The sequence below is a fragment of the Nematolebias whitei genome, chromosome 17 (genome assembly GCF_014905685.2).
Source record: "Nematolebias whitei isolate Nwh7 chromosome 17, NemWhi1, whole genome shotgun sequence".
NCBI lineage: Eukaryota > Metazoa > Chordata > Actinopteri > Cyprinodontiformes > Rivulidae > Nematolebias > Nematolebias whitei.
Window position 1 is genome coordinate 25270053 of NC_056514.1, and position 17712 is coordinate 25287764.

The 17712-nt window shown below is 38.2% G+C and overlaps 1 protein-coding gene across 1 annotated transcript in view; it reads right to left on the reverse strand.

The window, feature by feature from the left end:
- Nucleotides 1-2838: 2838 nt before the first annotated feature.
- The window catches only part of LOC119423483 (integrin alpha-M-like), an 18583-nt gene continuing 3709 nt past the window's right edge, over nucleotides 2839-17712 (reverse strand). Inside the window, exons 10-30 of the mRNA XM_037690879.1 lie at nucleotides 17481-17554; nucleotides 17244-17367; nucleotides 14891-15027; nucleotides 14652-14792; nucleotides 14326-14547; nucleotides 14076-14209; nucleotides 13765-13907; nucleotides 13528-13682; nucleotides 13280-13405; nucleotides 12996-13069; nucleotides 6315-6456; nucleotides 6142-6240; nucleotides 5984-6063; nucleotides 5826-5912; nucleotides 5660-5729; nucleotides 5448-5546; nucleotides 5262-5342; nucleotides 3815-3925; nucleotides 3202-3315; nucleotides 3010-3120; nucleotides 2839-2925 (exon numbers count right to left, since the gene is read on the reverse strand). Of these exons, the coding sequence (XP_037546807.1) occupies nucleotides 2839-2925; nucleotides 3010-3120; nucleotides 3202-3315; nucleotides 3815-3925; nucleotides 5262-5342; nucleotides 5448-5546; nucleotides 5660-5729; nucleotides 5826-5912; nucleotides 5984-6063; nucleotides 6142-6240; nucleotides 6315-6456; nucleotides 12996-13069; nucleotides 13280-13405; nucleotides 13528-13682; nucleotides 13765-13907; nucleotides 14076-14209; nucleotides 14326-14547; nucleotides 14652-14792; nucleotides 14891-15027; nucleotides 17244-17367; nucleotides 17481-17554 (2411 nt within the window). The remainder of the gene's footprint in view (nucleotides 2926-3009; nucleotides 3121-3201; nucleotides 3316-3814; nucleotides 3926-5261; nucleotides 5343-5447; nucleotides 5547-5659; nucleotides 5730-5825; nucleotides 5913-5983; nucleotides 6064-6141; nucleotides 6241-6314; nucleotides 6457-12995; nucleotides 13070-13279; nucleotides 13406-13527; nucleotides 13683-13764; nucleotides 13908-14075; nucleotides 14210-14325; nucleotides 14548-14651; nucleotides 14793-14890; nucleotides 15028-17243; nucleotides 17368-17480; nucleotides 17555-17712) is intronic.

Sequence of the window (17712 nt, forward strand, 5' to 3'; positions counted from 1 at the left end):
TATGTATATATATATATATATATAAACTTATAAACTTCCATGGTCATTATACACAACATAAATAGTGCAATGAGCCTTTGCCTAATGACATATTTTTTGGATATTAGCAATACTTCTATATTCCAAAATGACAAAATTGTCTTTAAATTTATTTATTGTTAAGGTTGCATTTTAAAGGACATTTTCTCACCAAGGCAGCTACATGCTTTGCACCAAAGTAAAAGTGAACAAAACCATTAGTGGTCGATGGTCAGTTGCTCACATTCATTTACAGAAAACAGGATGCACACGAGGAAATTATAGTTTAAAAAAATGCTGTTTTGTGTCTGGTAGCTTGCAAGAACAAAGTTTGTAGCTCCAGCAAAAAATAATAAAATTATCATACATTAAAAAAAAAAAAAAAAACCTTAGAAATTATTTAGGACAAAATAAAGAAGGACAATTTTTTCTTACCTCCCCAGAAAAGGGTCACACAAATAATCCAGTCCATTGTGTTTTTCTCATGGAAAGTGTGATATTGTCTCTTTAAAAAGTAAAATAAAAATCCACAGCAGGAGGCCACTGCGTCTTCCACTTGACAGCGTTGAGGGGAAAACGTTGAAGGAGAAATGTAGAAATCAAAAAGGAACTGCTCAAAGGTAATATAGAAACACAAATGAAGGAGGAGTTACAACACTGCCACTCACCATTTTGACATTCAACCTTTTTTGGTCTTGAGACAAACTCATAGGAGGATGACGTAAAAGCAGTTGTTTCACACTTGAATTAAGACTAGGGGTGTTTTTGAGTTGAAAAGGGAAAAATGCTAACATGCAGACATAACACAACAGTGCATGGTTCTTTACATCTGTCTGCAAATATATAGAAAGTATCATTTGCTCAGGCAGAAACATCCACCAAGCAGCATCTTCTCTTGTGGCAAATAAAGGCAACTCCACTTTAAAATGTGTGAAGACTTAAATGAAGAAACTAACTGCAGGAAGAATTACAGGTGTAAGTTTTCATAAAACCAAACTACTTTTAACATCAGCTGACATGGTGATTGTAAGGGGAATTTCATCACTTTTCTCAAGAAAACAGTGTTGTTCCTCTTTCAGACACTGTGTTGTTGGCTGCTGTTTCTTTACACATGTGGTGGAAACAGGAAACTATAATTAAATAATTACCTGCGAAAAACAAGTTTAAATTAGTAATTTGTTTCACTCTCCATTTGAGTTGTATAACGTAGTGGTTCTCAAACTGGGGTCCTTGGACCCCAGGGTGTCCGCGAGCTGTTGCTTGGGGGTCCGCCCCCCACAAAAAAAAAAAAAAAAAACATCTTGAAAAAAGAAATGTATTTTTTTTTAACAAGTACATAGATGTTTAACAACCTGTTAAAATACACCAAAATGCAGGAAATCACATTACTTTATTCAAAATTTTCTGGGGGAGGACCCCCCGCCCCACTGGCTCACCCACTATTTATGTTCCGGCATCAATCAGTTTGCAGATTAAGCCTCGTTACTTTGTACTGATGTTCTGATTCTGTTCAGATTTATGTAAAGAGTTTTTTGTAATAATTTAAAGAAGTGACACTTACTGTATTGTGTTCATTATGTGAATAGGTAAAGTTTCAAAGTGTTTTTGATGCTGTTCATTTTCCCAAAACTGTAATTTTTGGAAGTTGAAATTATTAATTTAATTAAGTGTCTTGAATGTAAAAATAACCCATGTTTAAAAGAATAAAAATTGTTTCAACACTATGAAAGAACAGGTCTTAAGTATTTATGTTAAACAAATATTTCCATTGCAATAAAGAGACAAACTGAGGAAAATTATTTAATAAACAAAAGGGTTGGTCCCTGAAACTTTTTCTCTCATGTAAGGGGTCCCTGAACCCCCAAAAGTTTGAGAACAACTGCTATAACAGACACAATGTGTCATGGTCCAACACTGGGAGTTACAGCATCTATTGTTTATATAGACGTTATGTCTGCTGTTGATTTTTATTTTTATATTTTTACAAGCTAATGTCAAAGTAAAATACTGTCAACATTCTGAGGAGGTGTCTGACAGGAAATATTACCCTTTGACATCCTGGTGGTACAATTAAAGCAGCATGTCATTAATTTGAACCCAAACAAGTCGTAAGACTGTAAAAAAGCTTTAAACATATAGTATAATTTACACTATATTGTGTGGTTAATTTAATGTGCAATTTATTTCACAATATTGTAGTTTGACAGCCATAAACATATCTGGACAAAAGAAAATATGTGTGAAGAAATTCAGATACAGAACTATTTAATTTCATGTTAAAATTATGCTGCTCTATTCAGAATGTAGATTAAACATGTACAATCACATAAAAAAAAAACTATAATAAAACTATTAAAACAAAACATGACGTTTCTAGATAATTTTAGTTATTCAAAATTAGCTTTACTCCTCAAGTACCCTAATGCAAATTAAATTTACAATGCCTCGCAATATTTTATTGGACTGTCTGAAGCATTAGCAAATACACTCTTGGATATAAATGAATCTTAGTTTTAAAAGTTAGCGTTTATGTATTATTTAATACAAATTACCAGCAAATATGTTTTAGCAGTTTTCTGTACACGGTCTTTCTGGTTGTATTTTTTGCTGCTAGTAACTTCTCATATAAGTGATGAATGGCAAAGAGTGATTTTTGAAACATTTATTGTTTGTTAATTTTATGAAAAACAGAAAGCAGAATGTTAAAAATAGCATGATTTCATTATTTGGTCTTTTGTAGTCATCTGCACTAAACAGTTGACTAATTACAAATTTCCTTGTTAGAGTGAAACAAAATAAGACAGGAAATGAATTTGATTTTTATTCCTCTGTGGGTTGAGCTCCTTCTGGATTATCTCCTTCATTTTCACCAATCATTTCTTTGTATTTGCTCTTAAAAAATCCAGCCTGAGAGTAAAAAAAGACACATGTAAGGTATAATTACGTTATTTAGTAACATCTTCTCATAATTATTTTTGTAGTTTTACTCACCTTATACAAACCAGCAGTGAGAAGAACCAGAAAAGCCAGCCCTCCCAGAGATCCTCCTATGATCTCTTTGGTAAAATCTGGTTCAGGAAACACTTCTACCTCAGTCTCAATCTGAAAAATAAGGTGACAGTATTAGATCAAATTCAAGAACCTATATTACATTTTAAAAATGAGCTAATGATGTGCTCTCACCTTGCGAACAGGAGGGGCGTTATTCGAGGCTGTTGAGAAGAAGATGTACTGGTTTCTGTCGTATTCTAAACTGGCTGTACTGGTTAAGATAAATTTGGCAGATGGAAGTCCAATCTAAAATAAAGTGGGGAAAAAATATTTTAGAATGTCAGAGGCCGGCATGGTGGCACAATTGGTCACCACATGGAATCCCGGCTGGGGGCCTTTCTGGGTGTAGTTTGCATGTTCTCTCCATGCATTTTCCCCTGGTACTCTGGTTTTCTCCCGCAGACCAAAAATATACATGTTAGGTTAATTGGTACTCTAAATTGTCCTTAGGTGTGAGTGTGAATTGTTGTTTGTCTCTACGTTTCGTTGTGATGGACTTGTGATGTGTTCAGTGTGTACCGTCTCGTACAGTGGCTGCTGGATATGAGCACCTGACCCCCATGACCCAAAAAGGAAGGAAGAAGCTGGTAAAGATAATGGATGGATGGATGGATGGATGGTTAGATGGAATGTTAAGAGTTTTGAAATTTGACAAAAGCTAACTGCATTTGAAGAATAAATGACTACATCATTATCATTCATAATAAGGACCAGTTGGATTTAACATCAACTACACTTCAGTTACCTGCTCTATCCATCCTGAGCTGAGGTTTGCAGAGATCGTAAATGTTTTCTCTTCTGACCTTTCCATGAATGTGCTGCACCTGAACACTCTGCACCTCGCTGCTGAGCAGTTCTGTGGGGAACAAAAGTAAAGCAAACTGGAGCTCAATTCAATTCCCTTTGTTCACAAAGTGCTACTTCAAAACACGTTATCGCAGGGCACAATACAAAAGATGACAAAGAACCTAAATCTAAATTGTAAATTTAATTCAAATTCAGATTTAAGTTCAATTAAAATTTTATTTATATATTAACAAAATACAGTCAGATGTGCTGCATCATAAATTGCCAGAAAGTTAAAGTTTTCTACCTAAAGAAACTGATTGCATCAAATATTCATTGTTTGCAAATATCCCATCTTGAGCAAACGGTGACAGTGAAAAGGAAATACTGCATTTTAACAGTGATAATCATCCAGCACAACTAGGCTCATGATGGGGTAACAACTATCTTGACTGGCTGTGAATTGAGAGGACAGGAAAAGGAGACAGACTGACACAGAATAATTTGTCCAGGTGTAGTTTGTATGGGACAAAAACACAGGTTAATGACAGCAATGCTTGCATGTATGAACATGGAGAGCATAAAGAAACTGTGAGGAAATGTGGTCAATTTGTCCTCCAGCAGAAAGCCTATAGCAGCATCGCAAAAGAGGAACCTGACACCCAAATTCTCTGTCTCTCTACTACTTTCATAATCACAAGGAACTACAAGAAAACCTGCAGTCTGAGGTTGAAGTGCTCTAATAAGATGAAAATGAAACAATATGAGTTTAACATAAGATGGAGCTAGGTTGTTGCGAACTTTGTATGTTAGAAGCAAAATTTTTCAGTCTATTTTTAATTTGGCAGGGAGCCAATAAAGAGAAAGCCAAGATTAAAGCATATCTAAATATTCTAATATATCTCCCTCTAACTCTTATCAGATGTCTGGCAGCAGCTAAAGACAATAAAAAATCTCAGTAGTTCAGTCTGGAAGTGATAAAGACACAGACTAGTTTTTCTGAATCGTTTTGGAAAAGGATACTTATAATTTTTGTGATTTTGCTCAGGTGGGGAAAAAAAGCAGTCCTGGTAGTGTTTTTAGTGTGGTAGTTGAAAGACATCATCAGCAGAACAAATTATATTTATCCTGTCTAGTAATTTTATCCAATAGAAGCATAAAGTCAAAAGTAGTAGTACGAGCAATGAACCTTGAGGAACTCCATGAATAACTGCAGTGTATGAAAATTATTATTAATTTGAACAAACTGGACTCTGTCAAACTAATATGATTTAAATCATCTCATAGTTGGTCTTGTACTTATGATATTAAGTTCGAGCCTCTGTAATAAAATATTTTAGAGCAGTAAAATATGTAGCTCTTATCATAGATATTTAAACAGGCACACTCAGTAAAGGTAAACTTACCACAATGCGGTTTTCCTTTATCCGTGCAATAAAATCTGTGACAACAGGTCTTTCATCTCTGTCTCTCTGACAATCTGTAATCTAAAAAATGAACTAATTTATGTCAGCTTACCTGTTCATCTCTCTAACACTTTGATCCTCTGCCATGTTTGAGCCTTTTAAAGTAGTTATAGATTTGTAAAATACCTGCAAACTGTTCGTATCCACCCAAATGTCTTTGTCACCGAGCTTCACAGGAACCCTGATCACCACAGTGAAATTCAGAGCTCTGATATTATTTGTGACCTGGAGGAAAATAGAGGACAAAACATTCAGAGACTAACGGCAAAAAAGTTATTTTTAAGGCAATGAGCTTGAAGTGAGTATTGACTCCTTAATTTGATAAAGTAATATTTTACCTTAATTAACTGCTGGACTGGTTTTTGGAGATTATTTTTTCCAAATGTGAAATTACTATAGCTGATGGGGCTGAACAAATATTGTGATATTTAGCAGAAATTTAATCACAACTTAAATTTTTCATTACATTTAAACACAGTGTTTTTGTCTGAAATAAAAGCTGACCTTTCCATTGTCATAAAAATGCTGTACTTCACTTCAATGTCTCTCTTCTTGTAGAGTTCACTTGCAGAGGAATGTTGCTGGTTCCCACTAAAAATGATGATATGAATAAAAAAAATTTGCATCAATGAGCAGTACCCGATGAGGCATGTGGTCAGTACCTGGTGGCATTTGCAGTCACAGAGATCCATCGGTCAAGTGGTCTGCTGGGATTGAAACCATAGGAGACGATGAAACTAGCCTGAAACAAACGAGCAAGACAAATTAGTGAACTCTTGTTTTGTTTAACAATATTTGCAGCAGAGTAAAAGAAACTAACCATAGAGTCGCTTTTGAAAATAGGTTTGTCAACAGTGCAGTCTGTCTTTCCTTTTGTTTCACCATCTTCACTGTCCAAGGAGTTGCACTCAATTCTCCCCTGCATGAAAAGACCAAACATCTGTAAAACTTTCAGGAGTGCCTGATCACAACTGAACAAACTTGATGCCTTACATGCAGAGATGTAAACTTCCTGTAGGAGAGCCCAACAGGATATGTGAGAATGATGTGACTGTTGTAAGAGTTTTCTCCTCTGTTCTCCACTGAGACAGTTACATCCAGGAGCTCATCAATGCCAACTTTAACCTCTGAGGAACTGAAAGTTAGACACGATTAAAATGAGGAAACCAAGACAGCATCCAAGAGCTTTTAAAAGCTGAACTCAAAGTCAGCAAAGAAAACATGCTAAGCATCAAGAAAAAATGTTTGTTCTTCTCAGTATATCCATCCATCCATTATCTTTACCCGCTTATTCCATTTTGGGTCACGGGGGTCGCTGGTGCCCATGTCCAGCAATCATTGGGTATGTTTACATGGACATAAGTAACCAGATCAAATGGCCCATCGGAATAAAAGTGTGTCATGTAAACACTCCGTTCGGGTTATTTTTTGTGTATTCGGCGTGATCCGATATAATTTGTGATCAGAACGAAACGGGTGGTTTACGCCGATCCGTAACCTGATCGGTGCGCATGTAAACGATTGATCTGTTTGTTTTTATCTGATGGTGAAAAACTGACCTGACTGCGCATGTGCGACTTTGCCATTTCCACTTGGCTAACGCTAATAATATTAGCATGTCAGGGAAGCAAAACTGGTCGGTGAGCGACACAACATTTCTACTAGAAACTTTGAAAGAGCTCAAAATGATCTGTATTACCTGTAGCTCAGTCAGGGAGTGCAGTAATGTCTCCACCATCATTAAAACCTGTTGTTTACGTTCACCCCGGAAGTAGAACTTCTTCTTCGGTGTTTTTTTTTTAAGGAGAGTTTACCACTCTGCGCATGTCAGTACTGCTGTTCAGAACAAAGCCCGCTGCATGTAAACGCTTGTCATGAACAGATTGTGCCCATGTAAACATCCATCCATCCATCCATCCATTATCTTTACCCGCTTATTCCATTTTGGGTCACGGGGGTCACTGGTGCCCATGTCCAGCAATCACTGTGCGAGGGGCGGGGTACACCCTAGACGGGTCGCAAGTCCATCACAGGGCCACATAGAGACAAACGAGACAAACAACCATTCACTCTCTCATTCACACCTAGGGACAATTTAGAGTTACCAATCAGCCTAACATGCATGTTTTTGGTCTGTGGGAGGAAACCGGAGCACCCGGAGAAAACCCACGCATGCACGGAGAGAACATGCAAACTCCACCCAGAAAGGCCCCTGGACCGGGGTTTGAACCAGGGACCTGCTCGCTGAGAGGCAGCAGCCCTACCAGTTGCGCCACCGTGCTGCCCCCCATGTAAACAATACATTTGAATTATTCAAACAGAACACATTTCAATCCGGTCAAAGAATTCTGCGCATGTAAACATAGCTACTGTGCGAGGGGTGGGGTACACCCTGGACAGGTCGCAAGTCCATCACAGGGCCACATAGAGAGAAACAACCATTCACTCTCTCACTCACACCTAGAGACAATTTAGAGTTACCAATCAGCCTAACATGCATGTTTTTGGTCTGTGGGAGGAAACCGGAGTACCTGGAGAAAACCCACGCATTCACGGAGAGAACATGCAAACTCCACCCAGAAAGGCCCCTGGACCGTGGTTTGAACCAAGGACCTGCTCGCTGAGAGGCAGCAGCTCCACCAGTTGCTGCCCTCTTCTCAGTATAGTGTATGCCAAATGTCTTCTCAAGCACTACTGCAAAATTTAAGAAGGTGACCTGGACTCAAGTGCCTGACTTGAGATGTGATTAAAAAAAGATCTATTAGGAAATAATGGCACATGATGCATGGAGTGTTGTCACTTTATGCTATAACTTTTTACTGCCATTCTTCAAATTCACTCTCCTTATTCCAGTCTTCTTAAAATCAAAAGGCAGTCCAGATTTCAGTGCCATGTGGAGCACAAACTGACTGGTTCTGGAGGTGGTAGAAAGGCTTATGAGATGATAAAAATCTGAACCTCTTCTTTTTGCTTTCAGCAACTGGCTGTAATATTTTGATTGAAATCAGTGTGTCTCACTGGAGAATACTTAAGTTGTTCATGGCAGAAGTTTCCCTATAGTGCCGGTGATTCCAGATCACTCACTAAAGTGATCCAGTTCATTGGAGTTACTTGAGTTAGTCATACTATACACCACCCCCAATTCCATATTAAAATGATTATGGCAGTCTATGTAAAGCACATGTGTTAAACTCAAGGTCCGGTGGCCAAATGTGGCCCTCGTTGACATATTATCTGGCCCCCAAGATGATGTGAGATGTAAAATACTTTATCACTTGAAAATTTTCAGTAATCTTTGATTATGATGTTGAAAGCACAACAGAGAACATCAAATGAGACCAATCAAGCTGTTGTTGAGAAACCTGAAGGAAACCAAGAAAAGATGCTGTGTATCTAACTTGAGTTCATTTAGTTTCTGAAATTGGTTTGAAAAAGGTTTTAATTTTGGCCCCATTTTGTAAGTGAGTTTGACACCCCTGAATGCACATTTGCATTATTCAGAAATGTTTATTTTAAAACTACACACACCAATAAACAAATAATCAACCTACAAATAATGGAACAAGACTAATAAAACAAAAATGCAAAATGTGCAAGACAATTAAAGGTTACTGCATATAAAATGTATGTAAACCTGTAGCTACAATTCATCGGAGTTAGCTGTTTTTTCACTGTTTTAATATAAATTAGTGATCCAACTCATCTGCATTTGAAGCTGTCCTGGACAGGTTTTACAGATTTTGAAACAAATTGGTGTGCACACTAACAGACTGGTTTCAGCAGATTTGCATAATGAATGAAACAATTTACAGTCCAGATTTGGCTTCAGATATTCAAATACATATTTTGGGTTGGTCTGTTCCTCTCACACATTTGCAGATTATTGTGCCAACTAGCAGTGCCAACTGTCCCCAACTAGTGAAGACTTTCCCCAAATGATAATTATGGGTTAAATCTGACAATAAACATTGTGTTGTGTCTTCAGCTTTAGCCTCATATGGTCTTGTAGTGTCCAACCAACATCCCTCAGAAGACATTTTTGTCCTCAGAAACAGGAACTGTCTCTTACACTCCTCTCTGTGTGCTAATCTACAAATCTGGGAGTCAGCACATCCTGATATGCTGACTGTGTTAATTATACCCCCACTGGCTAATCAACTCTCTTTCCTGGGAAGAGACAGACTTGTGTCTTGAAGAAATATCTCTATCAAAGGACCAAAATTTGCCACACCACCAACCTTGATTGTCATGACTACCAGGAAGTTACCCACCAGTTACACAGAGATTCAAACAGACCACCTGTTGTGTGACTGTATGGTGTCAGGAACCAAACTTGCATTTGTGAAGGAAAAGGTGTTTATGTAAAAACAAGTTGTTGTCATATAAGAAAAGTCATTGTGTTTTTCTCTCTCAAGATTTTGAGAGGAGGGGTTATTAAAATTAATTTATGCAGCTTTGTCTACACCCACTGTTGTTAAAGCTGCAGTGATTGGTTAAATCTAGAGCCACGGTCACTTCCTGGTGTCAGGTAATACTAACACGAGAGGTCAGTTGGAGAAGTTGTCCGAGGCTGGCAGAAGTGTGACACCCTGGCTGAGAGTTGGCTCTGAGCCAGGCTGAAAAATCCACAGGACTCTGATGCAGTAGACGGAGCTAGTCAGCTGAGAGATGGAGAAAAGTCCTGGTAACTTCCTCAGACACCCCAGAGTGATGATCGAGACACTGCCCTGCTGGACGAGACATGGTCCTGAAGGAAAGATATCCCTTCTTGCGACAGCGTGAACCTCAGGCTTTCATCATATCCATTGTGGTAATGAGAGGATGTACATCTCCTGGTATGACAAACATTTTTATTCTGATGAGAAAAAAAACTCAGTGCCAACTCAAGGTTTCTTAGACATAATTTAGTTCACGAATCTGAGATAAAAGTTTACCTAAATTCTAAAATTTAGTCTTAAATTTTAGATAGCTTCTCTTCTCAAGTTAAGACTATTTATATCATTCACCTTCTGAAATAATGCTACTGGTTATTCATTCATATTTCATATATTTGCATTATTGTCATTATGCAAACTGAAAATAAACATTACAGATTTGTGATTTTAATTGACCAAATTTCTGTGGTTTTATTTGAAGGAGAAGGATCACAACATTGCTAAGAACTCACATTATTTTTTTGATTAAGGTCGGTCCACAATTATTACATAACTTTGAACGTTTAGCGTAAACACCTGTTACAAGGTGTTCAGGCCTCTTTACTTAAGTATACCTCTACAGTCTAAATAGATATGATTCATAATATAGTGAATGAAAGTTCTAATTTATGACATACAATTTCTGCTTCAACTTCAGATCTTCTCCACTTGTAAGGTCTGCTCTGCTGTTCCAAAGTTTTGCTGTACTGCAATAATACCTACATCCACCACACCAGAGTCCCAGTCTGAGCCACAGATCCTAATGGGAAGTTCTGAGTTGAGGCCCTGGTCTAACCACTGACACCACTGTACACTTCTATGTCCCTCCTGAGACCTCCAGCTGCTCCACTGCTCATCTGAAGTTATTCTGCACAACAGCATGTCCAGAGCCTTCCTATGATGCAGCAACTCTAGATTCGAGACCATCACAGTCAAACTTCTGCCTGAGATGCATGCAGTAACAAACTCCAGTCCACATATTCTGATCTGCACCTCTCCAGGGTCCTGCACTGCAGCACTCACGTTCATTCGATACTGCTGCTCGAGTCATTCACTGCACCCCAGCTGAGCTTTATAGCATTACACCTGAATGTCACACCACAGCATTTGAGTTCTATTTCATTACGGGCTTGCCCTTTAAGGCCACTCTACTGTAGTGCTCATGATCCACACACTGTCTAAAGATCCATTCAAATCCCTGGATCAGGTGTCACTAAAATTATTATCTTTCAAGTCAGCCCTGCTTTTGACTCTGATGTCAACAAAAAGGGTAAGCGACCTCTCAGCCCTGTCAGTCACCCCCTCCTGCCTTAGAATCCATGGTGACAAGAGTTTAACGGTACTGTGCCCGATACCTAAAAACGTAAACTATTCTTTCAGATCCAGAATTATAACATTGGATGGGTTGTCTCTTCCCCCACACAATTCGGAAGAAGAGGTTCAATCTCACTTCATTTGTTCTTTTCGTGCACTTGCTTGTAACATAAGACGCACAGCTGCATTGTTTAAATCTGATCGGCTGTTCATCCATTACAGTAATCAGTCCCAGGGACAACCTCTGTCTCTTCAGCGTTTGTCTTACTAGTTATGTGAGGCTATTTCTTTAACCTACTCGACATCAGACCTTTCCCCTCCTTATAGACTTAGGGCTCATTCCACCAGACAGATTTCAACCTCCACGGCACTGCATGGTGGTATATCTGTATAGGACATGTGTTCTGCAGCTTCCTGGTTGTCACCGACTTCTTTCATCTGCTTTTACCTGCGTGATGTCTCTAATCTAATGTCTCTAATCTCTAGTCATCTCTGTCACACTCAATTCTTGGAGCTTTATCAGAGTGACGGCACAGTCATGCTCACTTTTTCTTTCTCCTTCTCACACTAAAATCGTGAGTAATCTAAATATTCAGTTCTCAGTTATGATAAGGAACGTGTATCGGTTACAGCATTTATCAAGTGCTTGAGTTAACTGCATGTAGGCATGACAGAGAGATGAGTCAGATCATGTGTTAAGCAGTTTTTGGTTCTAAGTTTTTGGGTTCAGATGGACCCAGTGAGGTATGGACTACATCCTGCTTGCCTTTAACCCACTAGGGCGGCCTTAAAGGGCAAGCCCACAATGAAATAGAACATAGGTTACAAATTGTAACCACAGATTTTATGAATTGTGAGTGCAGCCCTTTAAGCACCAGGCCTCACTGGCTCCAAGGTGACTGAAGAAAAGTTTGCTACTTGGGAGCCGAGTCACGGACTCCCACGCCATTTATGCAGTCTAGGGTGGAGCACGCACAGTGGATGGCTGTGGACTAGAGTTTTCAGTGTTGGCGCGCTGCGCACGGAGGGTATCCACTAAGGCGGCTTTAAAGGGCTGCACCCACAATTCATAGAATCTGTGGTTACAATTCGTAACCTACATTTCATGCCTCAACACGTCACTCTTGATATTACAGCACAGTATTTTTCCAAAATCGAATGGGATCCAGGAGGACCCTTTTTTGCTACCTATTGCTCCTAAAATTGAGGGGGGTAAACAGGCAACACTTCCAATTCATGACAGTGTCATGGCATGGGGGATGACTCTGCCAGATCACCAAAGTTAATGCTCATTAATTCAGGTAAAAATCCAGCAATGTTCAGTCAGGTTATCTGGATGGTTTCATTTTTTGCTGAGACATTTCTGCCAGATCCTGTACTTCATGGCAGGATCAAACAACTTCTCTTAGCACTAACTCCTCAGGTAGACCTGTTTGAGTTTTCAGCCGAGCTCCTATTCACTTTTGTGATTTAATTGTCAAACTTTTCTAGCTGTTTTCAAATAGCATAGCCAATTACTTCTTTATCCCCTTAGTTTATGCAAAAAGAGTATCAAATCAATCAAAAAGAAGGTAAAACAATGTTGTAATGCAAAAGTTTTTGTGCCTATAAAAATATAGATGTTTATTATCAACATAAGAAATGCTTAATTTTGTAAAATGCTTACCTTGTAAAACTGAAATCCACTTTCAGGTTATCTGTACATACCATGTCAGCGCCACAGCTGATCTCAAATCCAATCTGTGAAAGGAAATATGATTTTAAATACAATGGCATAAATGGAAACATATTGGTTACATTTATGATTCTTGGACAGGATGTTGCCCTGCTGAAATCTTCAAAACTCAGCACTCGTGAAAGAAATTGATTTTTATAAAAGTAGTTACATGGATAAAAGCCATGTAAAGAGCATGCTGTTTAGTGGATAAAGTGTGCTTAAAGGTTATTCACAGGATGAAAGGTTGTTGCTTGAGCCTCCTGGGCGAGACTTGGTTTAAGATTTGTGTTGGAGGGAAAACCGCTGAAGGTGAATCTCAGCTGATTCTGTAGAGGATTGAGAACATCTTCAGGACAAGTCTGTAAGAGGATGTATATACAAGCATTATCAGAGGGCAGAACACTAAGTGAAACCAATGTCTTTTTACCAAGATGGAGTTTTATTAAATTCAATAAATTATTCTGATTCTATTTAACTTTACCTTGATAGAGAATTTCACATTGCTGCACTTTTGTCCATTTAAATCAACAATAACTGATCCTGTTTTGTGTCTCTGATCCTTACTGATGTAAGCTCGGTTCTTTGGAGTTGAACGAGTTGCATCCAGTGTAAAAGTGTAATTAATCTGGGCTTGAACTGAAACAGACATTTGATTTGTTCAAAAATTAATATATATACAGATATACAAATAAATGAATTAATAATGAAGAAGAGGAACCTGCATCACTTCCAGACAATCTTCTCATGGTGAAACAAATTTTAGATGTTCCTTCTAGGGGTTTTGTGCAGTCTACGTTTTGAGTTGGGATTTCTTTGGGGCTGAATGACACCATGGCATCCACCATCACTACAGGCCTGGATCTAGAAAAAGACACATTTGGGAAAAACACATCATCAGGATTTTTGCTTGTGTAATTAAAAAAAAACTGGTTCTGTCTGTCTAGTCTATCCGTAAACCTAATGTACTCCTAACATCTCAATATTGAAAATTTGACAGAAAATGGTCAAATTATCCAGACTAAGACTTACCTGAGTAAGACAACTTTACCCTTTGAACCCACGGCTAAGTCAGGCAGTGTGTCTCCACTCTGATCGTAGGACCACTGACTGATTGACAAACCAAAGAACTTTAGTCCTGATTGGACTTCAGAGGCAGCGATTCTCTGTGAAACAGGAAATTTCTAATTAAGCCAGACACAACTGGGAAACAATTAAGCTGCTTTGTAAAGACACAAGATGGTTGATAACTGTAAATCAATGATCTTTTAAATTAGTTCACCTGTGAGTAGGTAGAGTCAATACTTCCGCCTCCCTCACCATGAAATATGTAGACTGAGCCTTGTCCGTTATTCTCTAAAGGAGCTCCAACTGCTAAATCATTAAATCTGTCTGCATTTAGGTCAGGAAGAACAGCAAGAGAAGACCCAAACCTCCCTCTGGATGATGGATCTCCTTGTAGCACCTTTAGCTGTGATGGAGAATCAAAGTGACACTCTACATTCTGGAGAAAATATAAAAATGTGAGATCATTTCTTATTCAAATTAAAACATACAGAGTTAAACGCATAAATCTACAAAGTGGCATTGAGTATGGTTGTCATTTACCAGACGAGTTAGGGTGCAAACATAAACTCGTCCCTCTCTGTCCTGGTCCTTGTACATCGGAGCAGAGATGAGGATCAGATCAGTGTAGCTGTCAGAATTCACATCCATGGCACAAACTTCTGCCCCAAAATATCCACCAGTCTGAAACAGTCCAAACAACAAATTATCATTAGAAAATGCAGAGTCAAGCAATAGGCACAATGGTTTTAATGTGTTTAATAACCAATAAGCATATCTACCTGGTGTGGATAGGGGTCGATTATTTTCTGACGATCTTCTCTGTAAACAGAGATGACAGCTCCTCTGTGTTTATATCTTGGAGCCCCAACAACTGTCAGGGTGCCTGATGTGATTGTAGCAACAGCCATGGAATAACCTAAAATCAATTGTAAACAAAAAAACAGTGAAACATGTTTAGATTAATGGTCATTTTGCTTTGGATATGCATATTGCCACCTTTCATGTCTTTAAACTAGTGGTTTTCAAACCATGGTGTGCTCCCCTGTGGGTGGGGTGACACATGCCAGCAAGGGTGCGTTGTTGCTGAAAGGTTTGTGTTTTTTCAGGCCAAAACATGTACGTTACAGGTCTCTCTTGTGAATGAGGCTGTCTGTCTCAATAAGAATATCTCTCTAAATAAAAGTAAATGTAGCAGACGGAACTAAAGTTGTCGAAGCCCTGATCTATTTTAGGAACACACAAAACAACAAGCAACAAATCTATCTAAATCTATATTATTTATTTTTGTCTTTATCAGATTGTAAGTTTGGCAAAAACAATTTTTACAATCACTGCTTTAAACTAGGGTCATTGTAATTTGAGAAATGGCATTATCAAGAAGACTTGCAGGTACAGAAGTGGAAACTTGAATAACGCTCCTACCTTTATAGGAGACCACATTTATGTGAAGCATCAGATGGAAAGATGGATAAATGGTGAGTCTTCATCTGATTGTATTTATCAGATCACACTGATAGAGACTGCTTATGAGAACAGGCAGCGTCAGAGGTCAACCTCAGGTCAACCTACTCCTGCTGTTCACAAAACTGGACCGTACCAGGACCCATACCAAGATGGGCCCAGTGTCTCCCCATGGAGACCAACCTGTGCTAATCGGACATGTTATCAGATCCTTCTTTACGCAGCTGCAGGCAGCGTGGAAGGAATGGAGCTGTAAATTTTGGAAACTGTCTGTTTTAGCCATTGAAAGGAGACAGTGCTAAAGATAACAAGTTGGAGCAAAGAAATGGAGACTGAAGAAAAGAATCACTATGGTTTGTATGTGTTTAAAATTTATATTTTCCTATTTTCATAACCAGAGCAAGGAGGTGTCTGTAACCGTATTCTTCATACAGATCATATGACATGATGTCATTCTTATTGGTCCTCTTCGTTTGAGACATGAAGTAGGAGGAGTATGTATGTTTAATCTGTGTATGTATAATTGTATTATTATAAAAAGCTTATGCACAAAAGAGCTGGAGCGTTTTCCTGGGGACTTTTTCAAGGTTCTTGAGGCTTTTTGCTTTTAGGCTTGAACAGTAAATTACCTCCTGTTGCCCTTGGGTCATTTTGGCCCAGGTACAGCGGGTGGGTTTAGAGGACCAGCATTTATCTTTGTTAAATTTCTTCTTTGTGTCTTTTAATTTTTAATTGGATTTTTTTTTCAAGGTAGTCTTGTGAGGATGAAGAGCTAGACTGAGTTACTTATTGTTTTTCTTTTGATTTTGATTTTGTCATACCCTATACTGTATGTGAGTTTTTTTTAAGTACATAACATCCTTTTTATACTTAACTTTTAATAAAATATTTGCCTGCCTGCACAAAAGTTATATCAGTGATTCCTAAGTTTTGATGAGTTTTATATATATATATATATATATATATATATATATATATATTTTTTTTTTTTTTTCCCTTCAAGGTATTACTGTAATTGATAAATACAGGGCTCTGTGGAGAGGTAAGCCTAACAATGGCTGCAGGAGGGATTATTCTATGGTGGAAGGGTTGTTTGGGTGTTCTTCTGGTTAGTCTATTGGTAAACTAGACATTCTAGACAATCTGGCCTCTATTCACCGGGTCAGATTTAATCCTACTTTGTCCAGAGAGATCCTTCAGAGATCGAATGTGTTGCCTTGTGTTCAGGTCTGGTAGGTGGAAGGAGAACTGTGACCTCCCAGATGTAACTGGTTCAACCACAGGACAAATTACTTGTTGAGTTTTGATCAATGGTGGATATTGAACAAAAGGGTCAGGGTCAGCGCTTTCTTGCAGTCAAAATTGTAGCTGTTTTGTTCAAACTTTGAAGAACATTCTGCACAATCTCATACAATATCTCACATTATCTGTTAGCACCTGAAGTACGTGCTGTGAATGACTATCAGCTACTACCACCATGATACAGACAATTGAGCACACACACATTGAGACATGGGCAAAAACATATTTGCTATAATTGGCTTTGGAAGCAGATGAAAACATTGTAATTATTTCTGAGGGAGAAGAAATAAATTTGTACTAAATTAGAATCATTGTTTATGTAGCTAATACACCATTACACATTAGTCTGTTTTATTGTCATATTCTTACCAAGATAGCTGTCAGGCTCTATTTTTGCTGGTTCATATGACCCAGTGTTTATTGCATTTGAAAGTGAGTATTTCTTGTAGCCTCCTCTCCACTGGTTAGCACCAACAATAGACATCTGAATTCCCTGTAACATAGAAATAAAAGTCTAAATGCAACATTCATTTAAAGTGGGATTTGTTTTTAATTTTGTGAGACTTTAATTAGTACTCAATTATATCCAGTATTCATTTATTTTACCCCGGGTACATAAGCTGCGCTGAACCCCTCTTGAGACATTTCAAGTTTCAGTGTCTCACCACCAGTTTGAGATCCTAGGATGTAAAAAAAAATGAGGATTTAGATTTCTTGAAGTTCCTTACAGACTTTGTAGACAATGGATATATCAGTTGTGTCATTAGGAATAAGAAGAAGAACAGGTGTCAGAAGGAAGGAAGGAAGGAAGGAAGGAAGGAAGGAAGGAAGGAAGGAA